This window comes from Salmo salar, chromosome ssa22 (assembly GCF_905237065.1).
Source record: "Salmo salar chromosome ssa22, Ssal_v3.1, whole genome shotgun sequence".
NCBI classification, from domain to species: domain Eukaryota; kingdom Metazoa; phylum Chordata; class Actinopteri; order Salmoniformes; family Salmonidae; genus Salmo; species Salmo salar.
In genome coordinates, this window is record NC_059463.1 from 19,703,187 (window position 1) to 19,728,654 (window position 25,468).

The following is a 25,468-nucleotide window of genomic DNA, read 5'->3' on the forward strand; positions in this document are numbered from 1 at the left end:
CGCCCCATAGCAATCACATCTGTAGCCATGAAATGCTTTAAAAGGCTGGTCATGGCTCACATCAACACCATCATCCCAGAATCCCCAGACGTACTCCAATTCGCATACACCTTAACCAAATACATTTAAACTCAGTTTTTCACAATTCCTGACATTTTAATCCTAGTAAAAATCCCCTGTCTTAGGTCAGTTAGGATCACCACTTCATTTTAAGAATGTGAAATGTCAGAATAAAAGTAAAGAGAATTATTTCTTTCAGCTTTTATTTCTTTCATCACATTCCCAGTGGGTCAAAAGTTTACATACACTCAATTAGTATTTGGTAGCATTGCCTTTAAATTGTTTAACTTGGGTCAAACGTTTCAGGTAGCCTTCCACAAGCTTCCCACAATAAGCTGGGTGAATTTTGGCCCATTCCTCCTGACAGAGCTGGTGTAACTGTAGGCCTCCTCCCTCGCACACGCATTTTCAGTCTGCCAACAAATTTTCTATAGGATTGAGGTCAGGGCTTTGTGATGGCCACTCCAATACCTTGACTTTGTTGTCCATAAGCCATAAATGTTTAATGCTTTTCGACCTGTCCCCAAATTAATGTAATTGGTTCAGAGTTTGTTTTGATATTTTAACCTGCGTGTTGTGGTCGCATTTGGTGTAGAGGGACAAATTAAATGCATACACGATGGCACACGCGCGCAGCTGGTTTGGGTTCCGTGTAAAGGCATTTCCAGCGTAATCTAATGGAAATGTTTCACAATGATGTCATTAGGCAGAGCAGGCAACAGATGGCACACAGACAGCAGAGTTGGGGACAGATATGCAGGGACAGACTGGCAGAGACGGAGTCTCAGGTAAGTTTGTTGAGTCTTTGTTTGGCAACATTATGTAAAATAGGAACATGATTGTAAAATGCCATGGATACCCCCACTCTCAACTTAAACTGGTGACTGAACTAAGATTTGTTAAAGGCAATGGTATTGCTGTTGTGAGTAGTTGTGTAGTTTTGGGGACCCGTAGTTAGGAGTACGGCAAACACCTTATTTCTTTGTTTCCTCAATATACATTTACCATATTACAATGTAGGCTATGTGTTACAGCACTACTTTTGGTGTCCCCCTCAGGAATTGCTCTTGAGAAAATTTCATGTAATTGTCCCCCCCAAAGTTGATATCAGATTTTCGCCCCTGACTATGCCTATTGGAAATTGCATTTAATAAGCAAGATTAAATTAATTATTGATAAGGCCTAAAAAGAGAACAAATAATTCTAATCAAATTCTAAACCAAATGAAACAACTTGTTTTAAATAGGCAATGTCACACTTACAGGCACCAAAATTGCTCCCCTTGGGCATTTAATATTAAAACAACGTAGACTATGGAGCATTTTATGCACATCCAAAACGAGACCTGCATGGCTAAAATAATGTGGGCTTGCATACAATGCATGGATAAACAAAGGAATGTCAGCTCACGGTTTTACTCCTCTCAAACTTGATATTTTAATAAAGCTTTGGCGATTAAGATGTATTTCCAAGTGGTCTCAGGAGCCAAACCCTTTATTGACAGTCTAGACCAGTGGTTCCCAAACTTTTTATAGTCCCGTACCCCTCCAAACATTCAACCTCCAGCTGCGTACCCCCTCTAGCACCAGGGTCAGCGCACTCTCAAATGTTGTTTTTTGCCATCATTGTAAGCCTGCCACACACACACCACACACACACTATAGGATACATTTATTAAACATAAGAATGAGTGTGAGTTGTCGTCACAACCCTGCTCGTGGGAAGTGACAAAGAGCTCTTATAGGACCAGGGCACAAATAATAATAATAAATAATGTTGCTCTTTATTTAACCATCTTACATATAAAACCTTTATTTGTCCATCGAAAATTGTGAATAACTCACTACAGGTTAATGAGAAGGGTGTGCTTGAAAGGATGCTCATAACTCTGCAATGTTGGGTTGTATTGTCTGTCTTAAATCATTTTCCACACACAGTCTGTGCCTGTATTTAGTTTTCATGCTAGTGAGGGCCGAGAATCCACTCACACAGGTACGTGGTTGCAAAGGCCATCAGTGTCTTAACAGCGTGATTTGCCAAAGCAGGATAATCCAGAAATCTGGCAGTGGCTTCTGATTAAATGCAATTTTCACAGAACCACTTTTTGCAATTTCAATGAGGCTCTCTTGTTCAGATATCAGTAAGTGGACTGCAGGCAGGGCATGAAAGGGATAACGAATCCAGTTGTTTGTCTCATCCGTTTGGGGAAAGTACCTGCGTAATTGTGCACCCAACTCATTCGGGTGCTTCACTATATCACATTTGACATTGTCCATAAGCTTAAGTTCATTTGCACACAAAAAAAATCATACAATGATGGAAAGATCTGTGCATTGTCCTTGTTAATGCAGACAGAGAAGAGCTCCAACTTCTTAATCATAGCCTCAATTTTGTCCCGCACATTGAATATAGTTGCGGAGAGTCCCTGTAATCCTAGATTCAGATCATTCAGGTTAAGATAAAACATCACCCAGATAGGCCAGTCGTGTGAGAAACTCATCATCATGCAAGAGGTCGGTGAAGTGAAAATGATGGTCAGGGTAGAAAACTTTAAGCTTGTTCCTCAATTTTTTTTAAACGTGTCAATACTTTGCCCCTTGATAACCAGCGCGCTTCTGTATGTGGTAAAAGCGTTACATGGTCGCTGCCCATAGTATTGCATAGTGCAGAAAATACACGAGAGTTAGGGGGCCTTGCTTTAACAAAGTTAACCATTTTCACAAACATCTTTCAAGCTGTCAGGCATTCCCTTGGCAGCAAGAGCCTCTCGGTGGATGCTGCAGTGTACCCAAGTGGCGTCGGGAGCAACTGCTTGCATGCGTGTTACCACTCCACTATGTCTCCCTGTCATGGCTTTTGCGCCATCAGTACAGATGCCAACACCACCAAAGTCCATTTGATATCGCAAAGCTGTCCAGTACTTTAAAAATATCCTCTCCTGTTGTCCTGGTTTCCAGTGGTTTGCAGAAGAGGATGTCTTCCTTAATTGACCCCCCATAAACGTAACAGACATATACCAGGAGTTGCGCCAGGCCCGACACGTCTGTTGACTCATCCAGTTGTAACACATAGAATTCACTGGCTTGTATGTGAAGCAGTAATTGTTTCAAAACATCTCCTGCCATATCACTGATGCATCGTGAAAGTGTTATTTGATGAAGTAATTTTTTATATATATATATATAAAACTAATGTTTTTCCGATTTGTGTGTGTGTGTGTGTGTGTGTGTGTGTGTGTGTGTGTGTGTGTGTGTGTGTGTGTGTGTGTGTGTGTGTGTGTGTGTGTGTGTGTGTGTTAAGTATACAGGCACCAAAAGCAAAAAAACAATTTAGGCTACTCTTGTTTCATGCACATAAATCCCCCAAAATATTTTGGTTGGTCTTAAATATCTCTATTAGTGCTGCATGAAATTAGCACTTTGGATCATGTTTTTAGGGACACACCTCAAATATTACCACCCCGCCCATCTGAGCACAAGCGAGCTGATATATGACAGGTGAATTGCTGAACCTGGCTTTAAGGATGGAAAATGCCAGTGCGCCAGTTTTTACATGGCGGAATTGCAAACTAACATGTGTTTGACACTAGCGCCGTCTTAACGCCAGCCGAAAATAGAACCCATTATGTGTTTAGTGCAAAGTGAGTGTTAATGTGCATAAAATGAAAAGGATATTTGTTAGGAAGTGGTTTTTACTGTTTAGCTCGCGGTGCAGCCGTCACACACCACCCCTCTAGTTTCCAGCTGGCGGGCCAGCAGGAAAGGAAGTCAGCTGTGGTATTGTCCTTTCCCGGGACATAGCTGATGGTGAACCTGTATGGCTGCATGGGAAGGTACCAGTGGGAGATGCGGGCATTGGAGTCCTGTATCCTGTCCATCCACTGCAGAGCACCGTGGTCCATCTCTAATGAAAACTTCCTGCCAAGGAAATAGTACCTGAACTAATGCAGAGACCACTTGACTGCCATGCACTCCTTCTCCACTGTCAAATACCAGCAACAGCTTCTGGCTGATGTAAGCAATTGATCATGTCATTTCAGATACGTGAAGCTAGCCTGATGCTATCTCTCAATATTTGCCACCGTTAATTGGATATTTGAGTGATATAAAAGGGAACTATTCCTGACAAGTGTAAGTGGTTTAGGTTAATTTTCCATCCTTTGTGGGCGCTCTGCCTGTCAAGCATCAAAAGGGTGCATTTGCAGATGTACTGTTAGCTGATAATGTTTTCTTTGCAAGCTACTGGTAGAAACGTTGTACAGTTGGCTAAACATAGTGGTAAGGAGACCTAATGTATTTTTCCCCCCAACCAACGTAGGCTTACCTAGCGAAGTTGGCTAACATTATCCCCTTTTTTACCATTGTTTTTGAGTGTTTAATCACAATTGCTGCTGAGTGACATGATTGCAAGGCTACATTGATTGATGAACAAATTGATTAGCTAATAACAGATCATGTCAATAAGGCTAGTTAACAAGCTAACTTTCAGGGGATAAACTAGATGGCTATATGCAAATATTGTTTGATTTTCTTGCATCTATAGTGGTGATGTCAGAACTCTGACTGACTATCTAGCTACATGCCAAATGAATAGGCAACCCTCACATATCTGAAATGATTTGATCAATAAAAAGCTGTATAACTCTGATGATAGTGATGATATTAAAACAAAGCATTTCTAACATTTATTTACCAATCCCTTGAAAACAGCATGTGCTATAGTTGTCAATGTTTTTTTGCGGAGCTGGGGGTCACCTCCCCCGAGCAGCCAAATCGAACACTCTGCAATGTATTGTGACGTTTATTGATAGCGACCTATAAATTACTCTGTCACGTTTGCCATTCCTCATCTGCTGATCCAAGGCCGGTGTTGTGTGCCCATGGCCTCAGTTAAGCAATAAGTAATTTAAACTAGAAATGATAATCCCTCTCTCTCTCCATCCCAGGTCTTGGATTTAAGGTGACATTCTATGACTACATTTTCCCCAACAGAATAAACAAATCCATCAAAAAATACAGCTGTGTATATCAGCAGCCATTTGTTGTGTGTTTCAGTGTAGACCAGGGATGGGCATCTTTGATGGGGGTGAGGGCCACAAAACATCTGAAATCACGATGGCCGCAGTGGCTTGCGGGTCTGTGCACCCACATCCCCCACCCCCCAATTCTACACATTTTGCCATTGGGTGTAGATAAAATGTGTGTGTGGGGGGGGGCAGTGTTACACTCGCTTAATCCCTTAGATCCTTATAGAATATTTGATTATAGGGCTGTGTTCCCTTTGCCTGTCTCTTGATTAATCACCCCTGGTGAAAGGTGTGTGGCTGTGAACATATGTAGTGGAATGAACAATGATATTATTATCCCTTTGTGTGTGGTTTCAGGTCAGCTATACAATGATTCATTTTCAGTGGAGTGTGCACCTGATACTTTAACAGAAATTCATTAGAGTTGTTCCAGAAACTCATTAGAAGAACTGTGTATCAGGAACACTACAGCACTCCTGATGTGGCCTGATGTGTTTGTAGTTTTCCAGTGTTCCAGCTGGGGGCAGCAGACCAGGCTCGCTATCTGTCACCACCGCAGTATGCATGCTAATTCCACTGGCGTTGCCATGGCGACGGGGCCCAGTGGTGATGCAAGAGAGGCTTAATGATGTGGAACACAGAGGGCAGTGTTGAGCCGAGAGATGTAAGTAGAGAGACAGAGACAGGCCTAGAGGAAGGGGGAGAAAGAAAGGAAGAGAGTAGTACAATTATTCACAATGTGCTTATCACTATCTCAATAATTCAATAAGTATGGTGCATGTTTTGTCATTCAGTGTTGAGACCATATACTCCATGGCCAGTTTATTAGGTACACCCATCTGGTACCAACTCGGACCCCCATCCCGCCACCCCCCGCCCCTTTGACTCCAGAACAGCCTGAACTATTCAGGGCATGGAAATGTTGCTCAATTGTTATCAAGGGACCTAACGTGTGCCAGGAATTCCCCACACCATTACACCTGTACCGTTGACACCAGGCAGGATGGGGCCATGGACTCGTGCTGCTTATGCCAAATCCTGACTCTGCCATCAGCATGACACAACAGGAACTGGGATTCGTCGGATCAGGCAATGTTTTTCCACTTCTCATTTGTCCAGTGTTGGTGATCACGTGCCTACTGGAGCCACTTCTTCTTGTTTTTAGCTAATAGGAGTGGAACCCGGTGTGGTTGTCTGCTTCAGTAGCCCATCTGTGACCAGGACTGATGATTTGTGCGTTCCCAGATGTCGTTCTGCACACCACTGTTGTACTGTGCCGTTATTTGCCTGTTTGTGGCCCGCCTGTTAGCTTGCACGATTCTTGCCATTCTCCTTCGACCTCTCATCAACAAGCTGTTTTTGCCCACTAATCTGCCGCTGACAGGATGTTTTTTTGTTTGTCGCACTATTCTATGAGGCCGGACGTTTCTGAGATATTGGAACTGGTGATCAATGTCGCATAGGTCACTATTTTGCCCATTCTAACGTTCACTCGAACAGTAACTGAATGCCTGCTTGATATAACAAGCCATGCGACTCACTGTCTATAGGAGCGAGCCATTTTCGTGAACAGGGTGCATGTTCTGTCTGTCAGAATGGTGAGTAACAGGCAGGCAGTTATGAGGTAAGTCAGTACCAGGAGAATGTTTATTGCCTGGGAGCCTTGATGACCATGCCTTTAGCGTAGTGAGAACTCTCTCTCATTAAATAACAGTATAATTTGGGGTCCCAGCGGAGACTAACGCTAAGGGAGATTTCAGCTGCTGGTAATGAAGGCCTTGATCTAGTATCAGATTATCCCTGATCCTAACCTTAGCAATCACGGGTAGTGAAATATATCTGATCTAGGACCAGTGGTTAGGGTCAAGGTATGCATCCTCCATGTAGCCTAGCTCCATCCCACTGCTGCTCCTTTAAGTGATGAATGAGCCTGTGATTAACCCTGCATCATTAGGCTATCCGGAGGACACACTTAGCAGAGCAAAGTTTGAGATGAACATGCTGAAGAGTTCATTGTATAATTAGCCATTTCTGCATTCAACACTAGTACATGGTGGCTCAGCCAGACGAGACAGAGGATACTATAGTTGTGTGTCCATACTAAAACCCTACCCACTGTTGGGGGGCTTTAAGGAAATCTCTGCGAGTAGGGCTCTGTTTGGAGGAAATATATTCACTAATTATATTTTTGAGGAGGGATTTAGGGGGACCAACTGGGTTTTGTCGTGATGAAGGTTTTGGGTTTATTGATGATATCTCAGAGATACAGCTGAATGGGCCATTATCTGGGCCAGGTTTGTTAGGGTGTGTACTATTAAGGTGTGGAACAAGGAAGCTAGTCTAGCTAGCTTATTAGCTCTACTGGCATACTGACCCTGTTGTAGGATCCTCAGTAGAGTAGCAGCTTGATGTCAGACAGAGACTAACAGTAGGTTGACCTGGTCTTACATAGCAGGCCATGTCAGCTGGCCAATCCCTTTGTTGTCATGCTACTGTACAGACTGTCCTGTCTTCCCATAATGTAGTGATGCCAATGGACTCTCCCTACCAGCTGAGATACATAATCTGAGAGATGCTGGCTGCCCTTGTCTTCTAGCAGCAGACAAATGATTTAGGCCATTAGTGATTAGCTCAAGGACGTGGTGCTACCGCTCATCTCACACTGGGCTCTCTGCGGTCAATGACTCATGAAGTCAGCTGAACAAGCACTTTCTAGAGGTGTGTGTGTGTGTGTGGCACATGTATACACACAGTATGTTGAGTATGTGAATGTACCTGTTTGTGTGTGCTCCTGTTTGCCGTTTGATATCTTCAGTAGAGCCTGACAGATAAATCGGTTGACCGATATTATCCTTTCATAGAAATATTTGTATCTGTCTTTATTCCACAGATAATGCGCCGATATTACAGTGCCATCGGAAAGTATTTAGAACCTTTGAATTTTTCCCACATTTTGTTACTTCACAGCCTTATTCTAAAATGGTTTAAATAAATAAAAATCCTCATCAATCTACACACACTACCCCATAATGACAAAGTGAAACAGGTTTTACCAAATGCACAGCAAAGTGAAAACATATTTGACCAAATGCACAGTACCAGTCAAAAGTTTGGACACACCTACTAATTCGAGGGATTTTCTTTAATTCTACTATGTTCTACATTGTAGAATAATAGTAAAAACATCACAACTATGAAATAACACATGGAATCATGTAGTAACCAAAAAAGTGTTAAACAAATCAAAATATACTTTATATTTTAGATTCTTCAAAGTAGCCACCCTGACAGCTTTGCACACTCCAAACTTTTGACTGGTACTGTATTAAAAATCTAAAACAGATACCTTATTTACATAAGTATTAGACCCTTTGCTATGAGACACAAAATTGAGCTGGGGTGCATCCTGTTTCCATTGATCATCCTTGCGCTGTTTCTACAACTTGATTGGAGTCCACCTGTGGTAAATTCAATTTTTTCAACATGATTTGGAAAGGCACACACCTGTCTATATAAGGTCCCACAGTTGACAGTGCATGTCAGAGCAAAAACCAAACCTTGAGGTTGAAGGAATTGTCCGTAGAGCTCCAAGACAGGAAAGTCTGCACCATTGAAGGTCCTCAAGAACATAGTGGCCTCCATTATTCTTAAATGGAAGAAGTTTGGAACCATCAAGACTCATCCTAGAGTTGGCTGCCCGGCCAAGCTGAGCAGTCGGGGGAGAAGGGCCTTGGTCAGGGAGGTGACCAAGAACCCGATGGTCGGGCCTCCCGAGTGGAGCAGCGGTCTAAGGCACTGTATCGTAGTGCTTGAGGCGTCACTAACAGACCCGGGTTTGATCCCAGGCTCTGTCATAACCGGCTGTGAACGGGAGGCGCACAACTGACCCAGTGTAGTCCGGGTTAGTGTCTGTTAATCCTTTGGAGCCCAATTTTTGGGGAAAAAAATTTGTTTTTCCACCTCTAAAAACAACATATCGGTAATCAGTGACTTTTACCTCCCCATATTGGTGTGGCTCTAATCTTCAGTCAGTATCGGTCAGCATTTAGTGATTGCTCACCACAGTGCAGCATAGGATGGATGACCTTTGGCATGTGTCTAAGGTATTGCATTCCCTTTTAATGTACAATAGGTATCAATTACTAAATCAAGCTTCAGTCTTAAGGCCCTGTGTCATCACAAGCATTCAGTCCTGTCTTGTTTTGAAGAATGTATTTTGTTCTTCTCTGAAGGATCTTTTCCATCAGGTTAGCCTGCGAGAGCAAGAGATTCATAACTCAATTGAGTTGTTATGTAATGCCTACTGGAGGTTACTGGAGGTTACTGGAGGTTACTGGAAGCAACGCAGAGCAGGACCGTGATTCACCAGCCAGGTCGCCACTGTTAGCCCTTTGTCTTGTCTCGCTGGATTTAGACTAGTACCCACTGGGTAACTGTCTGTATGCTAGATTAAATCTGCCCCCTGTTCCACAGTAGCTCCCGTACTGTCTTATCAATTCAACTTAATTGATTTGGATGTGAAAAATGCCATATCCCATGTCCAATACAATGCCTCTATGAAGATTCTCACTTCTCTTGTTCCCTTGGCCCTCTCCTCCCTAGCCCTCGTATGTCTTCTGTTGGTTGGATCTTGGAGTGCTGATGGTGGTGCCAGCCTCCACAGACTGGCAGGCTAGCTGCGGGTCTGTCATGGAGGTCAGACTGCTGCTGGAACTGTCCAGTTTGTTTGTGTCTAAGACTATCCATTGGCCTGAGTAAACTGTTTTAGGGGTTAAGACACAATGATATGCCTGGATGGGAGAGGGTGGGCCAAAGCCAGACTTTACTTCCAGAGATGGAGGTTTTCAACGGGGAAAAATGTTATCATTCATGCAGGGACACATCTCAGAGCATCAAAGCAATTGACACTTTCCTGTGACTGGGCCCAAAAGCCAGAGGACAGAGAAGAACAGGATGAGTTTGAGGAAAGGCCATTAACTTTAGCATAGTGGAGGCACTGATGACGGGTATCTGTCACAGCAGGAGAGGAGATGTGGTGAGGGAGGGTCTCGCGTGACTGGATGGATGAGTGCAGTAGCCTTCATTGCAGTACACTCAGAGCAGTGTGCTAGAAGTCTGTGCTAGGCTTGCTACCTTAATCATTGTATTAGAGGCCTCTAGCTTTATTTACCAGCAGAGTAGTCCTGCACAGTGATGCGCACACACTGTTTCCATGGCAACGCAATCTGGTGGTTTTAATTCACCAGCAGACTCTTTGTTGGACCGATAAGGCCAAAAAATGGCTCAGCAGCATCCAACCATTCAAAGATTGTGGTTAGAATGTACAGTGCTTTCAGAAAGTACTCACACCCCTTGACTTTTCCCCACATTTTGTTGTGTTATGGCCTGAATTTCAAACACAGATTTAACCACAAAGACCCGGGAGGTTTTCCAATGCCTCGCAAAGAAGGGCACCTATTAGTAGATGGTTAAAATTAAAATAAAAACAGTAATTGAATATCCCTTTGAGCATGTTGACTTTAAAACAGTTACAGAGGTGAATGACTGTGTTAGGAGAAAACTGAGGATGGATCAACAACATTGTAGTGACTCCACAATACTAACCTAATTGACAGAGTGAAAAGAAGAAAGCCTGTACAGAATAAAATATTCCAAAACTTGCATCCTGTTGGCAACAAGGCACTAAAGTAATACAAATGTGGCAAAGCAATTAAGTTTTTGTCCTGAATACAAAGTGTTATGTTTGGGCCAAATCCAATACAACACATTACTGAGTACAATTCTCTGTATTTTCAGGCTTAGGGGTGGCTGCATAATGTTATGGGTATGCGTGTAATCATTAAGGACTGGGAGTTTTTCAGGATAAAAAATAAATTGAATTTTGCTAAGTACAGGTAAAATCTCAAAGGAAAACCTGGTTCTGTCTGCTTTCCACCAGACACTGGGAGATTAATTCACCTTTCAGCAGGACAATAACCTATAACACAAGGCCAAATATACACTGTAGTTACTTACCAAGAAAACAGAGAATGTTCCTGAGTGCCCGAATTACAGTTTTGACTTAAATCTACTTGAAAATCTATTGCAAGACCTGAAAATGGTTGTCTAGCAATGATCAACAACCAACTTGACAGAGCTTGAAGAATTTTTTTAAAGAATAATGGGCAAATGTTGCGCAATCCAGGTGTGGAACGCTCTTAGAGACTTACCCAGAAAGACTCAAAGCTGCAATCACTGTCAAAGGTGCTTCTACAAATTTTTGACTCAGGGGTGTGAATACTTATGTAAATTAGATATATCTTTATTTAATTTTCAATAAATCTGCTAAAAAATCTAAAAACATGTTTTCACTTATGGGGTATTGTGTGAGAGAGAAAAAAATGAATGAATCCATTTTGAAATCAGGCTGTAACACAACAAAATGTGCTGTAAGTTAAGGAGTATTAATACTTCCTGAAGGCCCTGTATCTGTCAATCACACAGAGGGATTTACATCATACAGAATCTCACACATACAATGAAAACCATGGATCTTATTGGAGGTCAGTATCCCTCTGTCCTCCTGCTTGTTCTGATGGGATTTGTCATTGAGCTTACTGAATCATTATTGCACCACCCTATACAAAAATGTACTGTAAAAAACCTAAGTCCATTGCAAAAGGTGCTCATCATATCACAGCATATGTTAGTATGTTGTGTGTAAATTAACATGTGAGAACGTGCTCCCTGGGATTGATGTACATTAGGCTCTCCCAAGGACTGTGTCGCAGTGACGTGTCAAGAGGAAACCGTTTTGCTCCTCTCTCTCTGACTAGCATTGTGTTAGCGGCTAACAGTTAGCCTTTCCACTGTATGTCTGAGAGACAGATGGCCTAGCTGTGGGAGGGGTCTAAGCAACCAGGCAACACTGGGACTACAGGACTGACTGGCTACAGCCTGGGAGATAGGGAGCTAGCCAGGTACCCCTCCGAGTGACTATGGAAGGTGTGCAATGCAGTGTCAAACAGACGATACAAAGACCGAGAGAAAGAAACATGGATAGAGCGAGAGAGATCAGTCTAGTCTACTCAGTTATATCATGCTTATTCACGTCCGACTGGTTTCTATGGACGTGATGAAATGGACTGAGAGTTGTGTTCACTCGAAATACATGACAGCCGTGTTGTTTGGATTTGTTGTTGTTACATGGCATCTATGTTCCTGTGATGTGTTGTGATGTAGTTAACACACGTCTTCCTGTTTGTCTGGCTGTCTACAGGAAACAAGCTGAATAAGGACCTGAAGCACTATCTGAGCCAGCGATTCCAGAAGTCCTCTCCGGACCACGAGCTGCAGCAGACCATCCGAGACAACCTCTACCGCCACGCCGTGCCTTGTGAGTAGCACACCCTTTTATACTCCTCCTCATCGTTCTCTTCTTCCTCCTCATCTTGATGTAATTGATTGGTAGCTTTGCAAGGACTCTGTGCTGTTTGGTGAAGCTTCACACTGGACATTGGTAGTTTTGGCTAGTCATTCTCATGTTGCTGTATGTCTCTTAGTCATCTGAATGGTTGTCAGGTTTTAAGTGAGCTTCTTTCCCCTCAAAAATAAAAAATACTTAGATTACTAGGTGAGTCGTAAGCACTGGACCACACACAGACCGCAGTAGATGGTGGTCTCCTCCCACTGACGATTGGAACCAGATTAATATGGAGCTCATGCTCTCAACCCTCGTCATTCATTAAATCAGCCAGATGTTCAGTTTTCTCAATACTATGTGATTAGAGCAAGAAGCTCCAGCGCACCCCATGGTCGATAGGCCAGGAGGCTCTCCCTCCGCTCGATCAATAGGCAGAGTGATTAAACGCACTACGTCTTGATCAGAACCTCGCGCACATCTTCACTCTTGTTTTCTCTCACAATGTACAGAATGTCATGATGTCCAAGGATTCAGGCCTGTTTTCTGTGAGGCAGTTGTCCTGTATAGATCGTGTAAAGGAAATGCAGAGGTACCTTTTTAGGCTTCTAATGTATCATATTTCTCAGTGTCAATAATGTGGAGTTGTCCTAACACCACTCTGGCATGCTGGGACCTTTCACAGCGACGTGGGGGGACCAATAGTGCAACATTGCGATAGATCATATCAAATTTTATTTGTCACATGCGCCGAATACAACAGGTGTAGACCTTACCGTGAAATGCAGAATACAACAGGTGTAGACCTTACCATGAAATGCTTACTTACAAGCGCAGTTTTAAGAAAAATACCTAAATCCAGCTGTGTGGACCAATCCCTGTACAGCAGTTGGGATTATCATCTTCCACATATTGGAGATGGAATTCTCTAGTGATCATGAGCCGGCCATGACACTCAAACAGACGGAGAGAGGTAGAAGGAACTCAACTTGTAGTACATAGTGAGACTAGGAGTCCTACACAGAGCATAGGGACATATAATGTGTGATCAGGTTAAAGATGTGTAGTTAGCAACAGCCATTTTGCATCTGTCATTAATGCATGGCAGGGTACTCGTGGTTTATTTGTTATATGAAGCATAGGTTATTTGTTGGGCTAGGTTACTTTAGTCCCCTTCACCCAACCCACAATTCAATGGGTCTACTACAGTATCAGGGCCTTGAGTAGTAGGGCATGTCAACAATGTTAATTACATGCCTCTCTTTCAATGCCTTGTTATCCAAACATGTTTTCTAATGCCCCCAAATACACCATCAAAGTCTACTCCTACAGTGCCAATTTCCTCTTGGGCCGCATTGCAAAATAGGTAGAATTGCAGGAAATTAGCTTTCAAACTGCAATTATTTTTCTCAGCAAAATGTATAGAATTTCAGGAATCTAGCTTTTAAACTGTAAAAGGTTCTCTCCGCCCATGGAAAAATGTGTAGAATTGCAGGAAATGTGCTTTAAAACAGCAAAATGTCTCTGCGGCCAAGAAAAAACACCTACGCCACGCTAACTTTGCCACCGCTGCTGAAGTAAATCCTAGGGGGAACACTGTCCTAACAGGACTTTTTCTTAAGGATTCTCATCATTGGGTATTCAATTAGTTTATTCATGACCCTCTCACGCAAATTCCTATCTGTATTCCAGGGGCTTTTTCCTCAGGACTTTATTGGAATTACCCAGTGTGCCATATGTCAGCCAGACAGGCCTGGATTGTGCTAGTCTGGTCTTAATGGCCATTTTAATTACCAAAGGCCTAGCTCTTCTCTCTGACTGTGACTCTTATTGACACCCTGATAAAACGTATTATGGTTAACCAAGGAAACATACCCCCATGAAGGTGTACCATTTCTACTTTGTGATATGTCGTAATAAGAAGAATACGTAGCTAGGAACATTATTTGATTGTTTCCCACCGGCTGTTGGTGAAATTTACATTCCTGGATAATAGATTTACATTTATTAATTTGATTAGTTTATTCCAAAAAGACACATTTTAGATGCGGGAAGAGGATGTGAAAAGGGCACCAAGACTGGTTATGTTTTCAGCAGTGGTTTGGTTTCTCCACTGGTCATCTCCAGGCCTGGAGACTGGTTATGTTTTCAGCAGTGGTTTGGTTTCTCCACTGGTCATCTCCAGGCCTGGAGACTGGTTATGTTTTCAGCAGTGGTTTGGTTTCTCCACTGGTCATCTCCAGGCCCTGGAGACTGGTTATGTTTTCAGCAGTGGTTTAGTTTCTCCACTGGTCATCTCCAGGCCCTGGAGACTGGTTATGTTTTCAGCAGTGGTTTGGTTTCTCCACTGGTCATCTCCAGGCCCTGGAGACTGGTTATGTTTTCAGCAGTGGTTTGGTTTCTCCACTGGTCATCTCCAGGCCCTGGAGACTGGTTATGTTTTCAGCAGTGGTTTAGTTTCTCCACTGGTCATCTCCAGGCCCTGGAGACTGGTTATGTTTTCAGCAGTGGTTTGGTTTCTCCACTGGTCATCTCCAGGCCCTGGAGACTGGTTATGTTTTCAGCAGTGGTTTGGTTTCTCCACTGGTCATCTCCAGGCCCTGGAGACTGGTTATGTTTTCAGCAGTGGTTTGGTTTCTCCACTGGTCATCTCCAGGCCCTGGAGACTGGTTATGTTTTCAGCAGTGGTTTGGTTTCTCCACTGGTCATCTCCAGGCCCTGGAGACTGGTTATGTTTTCAGCAGTGGTTTGGTTTCTCCACTGGTCATCTCCAGGCCCTGGAGACTGGAGGTCAGTGTGTGGTGGTATAGTTGTGTCCATGGGTCAACTCGTATGTGCATGAGGAGGCTGTGATTAATGGACAGAAAGCAGCTGGAGGTGACAGATGGCCTAACCCTACTCGCTCTGCTCTACTCCTGACTGGGGACACCCTCCTCAAGCCTCTCGTCTCCTCTATGGTGCTCAAACCATGCAGCTCAAACTCTTCCCCCCCTCCCTCTCTCACACACACACCTCCAAGACAATGCTTGACTCCACTCTATCATCATTCATGTAATCAGACAGCGTCTGTGTGTGCAGCTGCTTCTTTGGTTAACATGCTGAAGCTTTGAAAGGCTGACCAGAGTGTGGCCCCACCAGGTGGCCAGTGACCAGAGCAGGTGGGTGGGGTGACTGACAGGGGACGGGTGACAATGAGGGCATGTGACCCTGACAGAGGAGAAATTTGTCTGGGGATGTCTCAAGTGTTTTGTCAATGAACCCTAGTCTGTGTAGAAGAAGTTTTCTCGGGTCCAAAAAGGCAGTGTCTAGACTTGACAGTTCATGCAGCTTTAGTGTTCTGATCATAGAGTTCTGATCATGGAATTCTGAACGAGTCAAGCATCTACACCTACATTTAAATGTGTCCACAGTGTGTCCAGATTCCAGATTTCCGCGCTATATTAAAATGCCAGTATGCATTCTACAAACGTGGAATAGGCTAAATATAATAATAATAATAATAATAGTTATCAAGCAACACTAAAGAGATTTGTGGGTTAGCATAACTCTAGCCAAACAAAAAATGTTTGTTCTAAATATTAGCTAGCTGGCTAGCAGTTATGAGGCCAGCAAACACACTCCTCACACGCTAGGAACATACTGTATTTCCCCCAATGTTATAATGAAAAGGTGCCTCAAAACACAAATTTTCTGGAGACTTGTGCGAGGAGTGCTGATGACGTTGCCCACTGTATGCGCTTTCGGCAGCCTGATTGCTTCCAGACTGAGGAGAAATCCGCACACAATGCATCCCTGACCACCTTCTGAAGTGGTCAGCCAGATCTGAACACAACCTGTCTTTTCAATGCCATCTTTGTATTCTGATAGCATAAGCCGCATGTAAGTAGCAAGTGTAGACACGACCAAAGTTTGACCCGGACCTGACTGGATCGATCCTTAAAAAAAAAAAAATGTGGACCCGAGAACAATCATACCCGAGTGACAAAAAAAATCATGTTTATCAGCCAAGTTGCTCATCTGGTTAACGAATATCTCTTTGTATGTTGGCTAAGCTTTCTACAAGTTAATAAAGGAACCTTATTAGCGTGAAATAAATATGCTCTGGATTATGCAGAGCCATGATCGCGTCCACTTGGGTCTATCAGCTGTAGTTACAAAGAATCGAGACCCTATAACAATCAAACATGAACTGACCCAAAACCTAGGGACAAGTTTGCATTTTGGACTCGGTTCGAGTTTTGGGTATTCTGGTTCGGGTGGACCCATGAAGACCTCTACTGTGTAATACTGCCACAAGCTGACATACAGTAGGATGGAAGTCTTATTGGCTTATAGGACAGTGCTATTGGTTTAGTGTATTAGTGTTGATTGACCTGATAGGATTTAGATGGGAGAAACACTTTAGTCCTGGACAACATGCCTTTAATTAAATGATGCCATGTCCTTTGTATCCCCTCTCCTTCGCTTAGCAGAGCCAGGGTTCAGTTCAGCAGGTGTCCCTGCCTGGCCTTCTACAGATCCACACACCTATTGTTGTCCTGGATGGGAAATATCAGCTGCTACAGCATAGAAGACCAGCGTGATAACTTTAGCTCCTCTTCTGTCTTTCCTCCTATCACATTGTTGACTTCTCACCTACCACACCACAGCCCGTCTCCACCTCCAACTACCACAGCCCACTATATCGCTATTTCTTTGTTTTCTGTCTCTCTCTACTTCTTTTTCCTCTCCAATCTTCTGGTGTCTGTCGGCTTCCCTGCGGTCGCCTAGATCTCATTCCCGATCCCATACCTACTCTCATTCCTGACTCCCACTGCTGTAGCTGTGGCTGCTGTTCCCTCTTCTCCCCTGTTGTTTTCCACTCGTCGCTGTGATCAGCTCAGCAGCAGCAGAGCTTTCCTCTCTGGGTTTGTGCCTCAGCCTGCCTGCGCTGCATAGAGAGATCAGCAAGATCCCTGCTACAGTCTGGTAGCTACCACTCTACTCTCTCTCACTCCCCCACGCTTTGCATCAAGGCAAGTGGGCTGTGCTTTGTCTGCTGTTATTTTTCCACTGTTTCTTTCTCCTAGATGACGGGTGGCTGGAGAGGTGCAGTGAGCAAGCGAGCGTGTGTTTGTGTGGGGAGGTGTGGGGTGTATCACCGTTCTGGACCATGGTGGATGGCTTGTATATAGGCTAAAAGGATGTGGTGGGGGTGGGGTCGAGGTTGTGTTGGGGGTGGGGTTGGAGAGGGGGATGGGCAGAAGGGAAGAGGGAGGTTGGAACTAAGCACACGCAAGCATGCTCAGCTATGTAGCTAGCACACAGGCACAGATGGGGGGCTGCTAGTAGCAAGTTTTCCCTGCCTAATTTTACCCTGCAGGGTTTGTATGTAGGACCTGCTTTTCACAGGCCTCTCTGTATAGGGCTTGACATTAATGCTAGTCCGCTTGTCTGAAACGAGTAAAAAAAAAAAATAATTGTCGGACAAGCAGAATATATATTGAAGTTGTCTGAATAGAAGTAAAAATATCACACAACAATCACATGTGTGACTAACAGATTTCAGTTCATTACTATAGCTCCCACCTTGGGCCAATCAGTGTAGTTTTGTAAATGCCAGATCTTTATGGAATGATGCATCATTCACCCAAGTTTCGTCAAAATCGGCCCCTTGCTTTGTGAAATAGCGCGTGTGACTAACGTACAAATGAACAGACGGAGACATATCCACAGTCCCCTTCCCGATTTCATCGTGGGGGACAACAATTATTCAGGTAAGAATTGGATCAAAGTGTCCTCTGGATTCGATGTGTTAAGCACTGTATCTGTTCTCCCAATCTGTGCAGAGCACATCGGAGTAAAATTATCATTGGTAATGTGTGTGTGCGGAGAATGAGAGACATTGCAGCAGCAGGTAGCCTATGTAATGATAAACAAACAGACTAGATAGCCAAATCCAAATATACATTTGGAAAGTATTTAGACCCCTTGACCTTTTCCCCAAAAAATTATTTTTCAGCCTAATTCTAAAATGTATAAAATTATTTATTTTACTCATCAATCTACACAAAATACCCCATAATGGCAAAGTGAAAACAAGTTTTTAGAAAATGTTGCAAATTCATTAAGAATTTAAAATAGGATTATTGGTCTCCTCCTTGACCAAGGCCCTTTTCCCCCGATTGCTCAGTTTGGAAGAGTCTTGGTGAGGAAGAGTCTTGGTGGTTCCAAACTTAAATGGAGGCCACTGTGTTCTTGGGGACCTTCAATGCTGCAGAATTTTTTTTTCTACCCTTCCCTAGATCTGTGCCTCGACACAATACTGTCTCTGGGTTCTACGGACAATTCCTTCCACCTCATGGCTTAGTTTTTTCTCTGACATCCACTGTCAACTGCGGGACATTATATAGACAGGTGTGTGCCTTTCCAAATCATGTCCAATCAATTGAATTTACCACAGGTGGACTTCAATCAAGTTGTAGAAACATCTCAAGGATGATCAACGGAAACAGGATGCACCTGAGCTCAATTTTGTGTATCATAGCAATGGGGCTGAATACTTATGTAAAAAATATATATATTTTTGTCTTTTTTATTTCACCTTTATTTAACCAGGTAGGCCAGTTGAGAACAAGTTCTCATTTACAACTGCTACCTGGCCAAGATAAAGCAAAGCAGTGCGACACAAACAACGGAGCTACACATGGGATAAACAAACGTACAGTCAATAACACAATAGAAAATGTATATACAGTGTGTGCAAATGTAGTAAGATTAGGGAGGTAAGGCAATAAATAGGCCATAGTGGCGAAATAATTACAATTTAGCATTAACACTGGAGTAATGGATGTGCAAAAGATGAATGTGCAAGTTGAGATACTGAGATGTAAAGGAGCAAAAAATAAATAACAATATGGGGATGAGGTAGTTGGGTGGGCTATTTACAGATGGGCTGTGTACAGGTGCAATGATCGGTAAGCTGCTCTGACAGCTGATGCCTAAAGTTAGTGAGGGAGAAATAAGACTCCAGCTTCAGTGATTTTTGTAATTCGTTCCAGTCATTGGCAGCAGAGAACTGGAAGGAAAGGCAGCCAAAGGAGGAGTTGGCTTTGGGGATGACCAGTGAGATATACCTGCTGGAGCGCGTGCTACGGGTGGGTGACCAGTGAGCTGAGATAAGGCGGGGCTTTACCTAGCAAAGACTTATAGATGACCTGGGGCCAGTGGGTTTGGCGACGAATATGAAGCGAGGGTATAAATAATGTATTTCTGTTTTTTATTTTTAATACATAAAAAAAAAATCAAAACTTGTTTTCGCTTTATCATTATGGGGTATTGTGAGGATTTTAGATTTAAGGCTGTAACATAACAAAATGTGGAAAAAGTCAAGGGGTCTGAATACATTCCAAAGGCATTGTATGTTCAACGCAGTCAATAGGCTGAATAAATGGTTGTTTGGCACAGTGCCTGTGTGGTCGCAGTTACATCCGCTGACCCTAGCACATAAAGTATATGCCAGAGTTGGCATGAATTCAAATCCAGCCAATTGCCCTTGGAATTTTTGGAGGAACTAGTACTTTTCTAGTTACTCTCTGTGGGCTGTAGTTGTACTCTTACTCAAGTATTTTCTGATGGAAGTAACTTACTTTTTACTCTGTTACATTTTACAAAATCACTTCAGTTATACTGAAGAAAAATGTAAACACAACATTTAAAGGGTTGTTCCCATGTTTCATGAGCTGAAATTTGAATATGTTTGCATCCCTGTTAGTGAACATTACTCCTTTGCCAAGATAGTCCATCCACCTGACAGGTGTGGCATATCAAGAAGTTGATTAAACAGTATGATCATTACACAGGTGCTCCTTGTGCTGGGGACAATAAAAAGCCACTTTAAAATGTGGAGTTTTATCACACAACACAATGCTACAGATGTCTCAAGTTTTGAGGGAGCGTGCAATTGGCATGCTGACTGCAGAAATGTCCACCAGAGCTGTTGCCAGATAATTTAATGTTAATTTCTCTACCAATGTCTTTTTAGACAATTTGGCAGTACATCAAACCGGCCTTACAACCGCAGACCATGTGTAACCACGCCAGCCCAGGACCTCCACATCCGGCTTTTTCACCTGTGGGATCATCTGAGACCAGCCACCCGGACAGCTGATGAAACTGTGGGTTTGCACAACCAAAGAATTTCTGCACAAACTGTCAGAAACCATCTCAGGGAAGCTCATCTGCCTGCTCGTCGTCCTCACCTGGGTCTTGCCCTGACTTCAGTTTGGCGTCATAACCGACTTCATTGGGCAAATGCTGACCTTCGATGGCCACTGGCACGCTGGAAAAGTGTGCTCTTCACGGATGAATCCGGGTAGATGGCAGACGTGGGCGAGCGGTTTGCTTATGTCAACGTTGTGAACAGAGTGCCCTATGGTGGCAGTAGGGTTATGGTATGGGCAGGCATAGGCTACGGACAACAACACCATTGCATTTTATCGATGGCAATTTGAATGTACAGAGATACCATGACGAGATCCAGAGGCCCATTGTCGTGCCATTCATCTGCCGCCATCACCTCATTTTTCGGCGTGACAATGCACGGCCCCATGTTGCAAGGATCTGTACACAAATCCTGAAAGCTGATAATGTCCCAGCTTCCATGGCCTGCATACTCACCAGACATTACATGCATTGAGAATATTTGGGATGCTCTGTATCGACGTGTACGACATCAAGTTCCAGTTTCCACCAATATCCAGCAACTTTGCACAGCCATTGAGTTGGAGTGGAACAACATTCCACAGGCCACAATCAACACCCTGATCAACTGTATGCGAAGGAGATGTCGCACTGCATGAGGCAAAAGGGGTCACACTAAATATTGTCTGGTTTTCTGACCCACGCCCCTAGCTTTTTTTAAAAGGGATCTGTGACCAACAGATGCATATCTGTATTCCCAGTCATGTGAAATCCATATATTTAGGGCCTAATGAATTTATTTCAATTGACTGATTTCCTTATATCAACTGTAACTCAGTAAAATCTTTGAAATGGTTGCATGTTGTGTTTATATTTTTATTCAGTGTACATAGATTTATATTTTTATATCGTTGTTTTTTTATGAAAACCTCGTAACTCCAAATTTGGTACCTTTTTTTTTTACAAGAATTGATGCTTTTAGGTCCCCTTTACGTCTGTCTCTATGAACGTTTCACGACCCCTTGACCAATGAAATGTATTCAAAATAGCTTTTCATCAAAACTCTTCAGTTCATTGGCTCTCAAAGTTGTCCATCAAACCCTGTATCTCCACCATGGCTCTTGAAGTGAAGCACACGGCTTCACCCTGAGGATATTTTTGCTCAGGGGTTCTTAGTGAGACGCAATCAGAGGTAAGGTGCACTTTAATTACCTTCTGTCTTTGTAATATTATATATTTATGGAGTAAGAGAAGTATTCCTCAGATATAATTATGTTGTTCAAATTGTGTTTCAAGCGCATTGTTGAAATTGTGTTTAGAGTGCAATTGAAATGGCTAGGTAGCTAACCCAGAATCTGATTAAGTTTAATCTCCTGATTTTGTCTCCCCATATGATCTCTGCTTGTTGGCTAACTAGCCACCTTGTCATTGGCATAAAGTGTTAATAGATTAATCAGATGTGTTTTGCAATGGCTAACAAGCTATCACATTAGGTTGCCACTAGATAAGCTGGCTAACCTAGCTCACTGCAGTGTCAACCATGTAGCCAGCTAACGTTAACTAGATGAACAGGTACTTCCAGCGCAGCATCCTCCCACTCCATTGCTCTCTCTCACTCTGTGTGTGTCTAAATGTCATACTTTTTTATGACCAGGCCTATAAGCGCAGTCAGTGTATCATCTCAGTAAGCTTTTTGGACCATGACTAGAAATACATTTTTGTGTGTCTTTTTATTTACAGCTTGTAGTAGCACATCTGAGGGGGAGGAGAGTGGCCAGCCAAGAAAAGAAAATACCCTTCAAAGTGGAAAGGAGAGGTTCAGAAGGAAAGGAGAATTGAGGGTAAATCCTATCTTGGCATCAAAAAGATGATTGAGTTGACTAAGGCAGTGTTTGATTTATTACTTACATGGTTCTTACCTGAATACCTACCTTGATGTTTAATTCCATGCTGAAATGTGTCTGACTTGCATACTAAGTAACATGATCGATAGTGACATTTTACATTTTGATTGTTGTTTGATCACTTACCTGATCCTCCTTGATATTTCATTCTGAGTGAAAATTAAACATCGCATTTGGTGTAAATCTTTTTAGTACGCGTTCACCATCACATGTACTTAAAATTATATTGTGAAATGCATTTTTATTAATGGTATTAAAATTGTACAATTATTAATGTCTCGAGTACCATTTACCTTTCAATGAAATTGAACACAACGATTAAGACCGTAATTGAAACTTTACAGCCTACGGACTTTGATGTCAGTCTTCAATGGAGACTACCTGTGCTGGAGGATATCTGCAAGATGGTGCTGGCATGCTTAAATAATTAATGAATGTCAAATCAATCGCACTAAATTGTTGTCCTATTTGTTTGCTGTCACAGTTTACCATAAAGCGTAAAAAATAAATAAAAATACTAAATGTGTAACTGGTTTTCTTACTGAATACTTTTTTACTCTTAAGGGTTACTTTTACTTGAGTAAATTACAATCTAAGTAATAGTACTTTTACTTAAGTACAGGTTTTCAGTACTCTAATGGATAGCGTACAGAATGTAGCCTATTGGAATATAATCAAATAATAAGGGGCCTATTGCAGCCATTGATGGCACTAGATTATCACTAGCTTATGTCTCGCTAAACCTTCAATATGCACTAAATTCACCCGCACAGCTCATCTCAATTGCAACTGTTATTGGTTACCTCATTACTGCTCCTTAAAAGATGTTGGTGTTGCCTTAGTCAGAGATCTGTGTATATAAAGGCACAATGCTCATGTCTCCGCCCTATCAATGGGAGTCATTATCCCAAAGGCAGGAAAGGAAGGTAGGCAACACGTTTAGGTCTGCATATTAAGCCCATAGAAACATATTGGGCTTATTCTGGACTGATTTTGGCGAGAGTGATCCGTCTCGCTTCGCCTCTTCCTCTCTGCCTTAGTCGTGCTTGCAACCAAAGTCTTTCAAGATATGTTCGTATTGTCATAGGAATAACTTTGTCCTTTTTTAACAGACTAAGGGAGATTTATCTATTTGACAAGCATTCCGTACAATAGAAATAAAGTATTTCCTTGTTTACCACGGCAAATCTACTGTTTAAAGGCAAGAACACTCATTGATGGCCCACAGTGGTATCACCTCCTACACTGGTTTGATTGATGGGGGCAGCACCTAGATATTGGTTGGATGGATCTTAGGGGGAGGTAAACAGGCTTTGAAAGTCTTTTGAAATGTCATTACGCTGACATCATCATTAGTTTAAGTGAAAGAAAGGCATTGTCAAGAGGGATTGAATGAAGGGATGAGTCCCAGGAAGTCATACCCACAACGCACGCACATACGTCCAGGCACGCATGCACTCACCCATTCATCCCCAACAAACACACACTCAGAGGTTGTGTGTGGGGATGTGAATTCATCCTGCTAGTGATTCATTGTTTTCCTCTCTGGCTTCTGTGTTGAGTACCTTGGAAGCATATTTTATATCATTTGGTGGTGCTTTATATTTGTCAAATTTCATGTACAAGTGTTTAATACACATTTGTTCATTTGAGGTGTGTTTTTTGCGTATTCCAACTCTCCATGAGACAACTTCGGAGAGTGCGGTCACGGCCAGGGTCTGCTGTTATCAACGGGGACCCATGGAGCAATTAAGGTTAAGTGCCTTAAAAAACAGATGGACTGCATCTCTGGGGTTAAAGCAAAACAATGGCATGAAGTATTCACAAAGTATTCTGAAAGTATTTTTTCCACAGCCTTCTTCTAAAATTGATTAAATTAACATTTTCCTTATCAATCTACACACAATACCCCAAATTGACAAAGCAAACACAGTTTTTTTGAAAAAATAAGTAATACCTAAATGTACATACGTATTCAGACCCTTTGCTATGAAAAGTGGCCTCCATCATTCTTAAATGGAAGAAGTTTGGAACCACCAAGACTCTTCCTAGAGCTGGCTGCCCGGCCAAACTGAGCAATTGGGGGAGAAGGGCCTTAGTCAGGGAGGTGACCAAGAACCTGATGGTCACTCTGACAGAGCTCCAGAGTTCCTTTGTGGAGATGAGGGAACCTTCCAGAAGGACAACAATCTCTGCAGCATTCCACCAATCAGGCCTTTATGGAAGAGTGGCCAGACGGAAGCTGCTCAGGACCTCAGACTGGGGCAAAGGTTCACCTACCAACAGGACCACGACTCTAAGCACACAGTGGCCGAGACAGAGCCCGGACTTGAACCTGGTCAAACCTCTTGCTGTAGAGACCTGAAAATAGCTGTGCAGCGACGCTCCCCATCCAACCTGACAGCGCTTGAGAGGATCTGCAGAGAAGAATGCTAGAAACTCCCCAAATACACTTCTGCCAAGCTTGTAGCGTCATACCCAAGAAGACTCTAGGATGGAATTACTGCCAAAGGTGCTTCAACAAAGTACTGAGTAAAAGGTCTGAATACTTATGTAAATGTTATATTTCAGTTTTTGTTTTTTTATACATTTGCAAAAAATTCTACAAACCTGTTTTTGCTTTGTCATTATATTGTGTGTAGATTGTGTTTAGATTGATGAGAAGAAAAAAAACATGTAATCAATTTTAGAATGTCTGTAACGTAACTAAATGTGGAAAAAGTCAAGGGGTCTGAATACTTTCCGAATGCACTGAATGCATGCACCCACACTTTATATGCCATATCTCATTCAGTCCTTAATCGAAGTCCTATTCTACCTTAGCCTTATGTCCGGACCTAATCTCATCATTCTAGCCCCAGCATCCCAGCCCTAGTAGCCCAGCTACACCCATCCCTG

At 42.8% G+C, this 25,468-nt stretch overlaps 1 protein-coding gene and 1 long non-coding RNA gene across 10 annotated transcripts in view; both read left to right on the forward strand.

Moving 5' to 3' along the window:
• Nucleotides 1-25,468, forward strand: part of LOC106583030 (membrane-associated guanylate kinase, WW and PDZ domain-containing protein 1) — a 198,412-nt gene that overhangs the window by 100,829 nt on the left and 72,115 nt on the right. For all 9 annotated transcript variants that reach the window (XM_014166771.2, XM_014166774.2, XM_014166772.2 and 6 more), the window contains exon 2: nucleotides 12,345-12,461. In XM_014166771.2, coding sequence (XP_014022246.1) covers nucleotides 12,345-12,461 — 117 coding nt within the window. The remainder of the gene's footprint in view (nucleotides 1-12,344; nucleotides 12,462-25,468) is intronic.
• Nucleotides 21,566-23,099, forward strand: LOC123729689 (uncharacterized). Its single transcript, XR_006761372.1, has 2 exons — nucleotides 21,566-21,858; nucleotides 22,407-23,099. It is a non-coding gene; the product is annotated as an uncharacterized lncRNA (long non-coding RNA).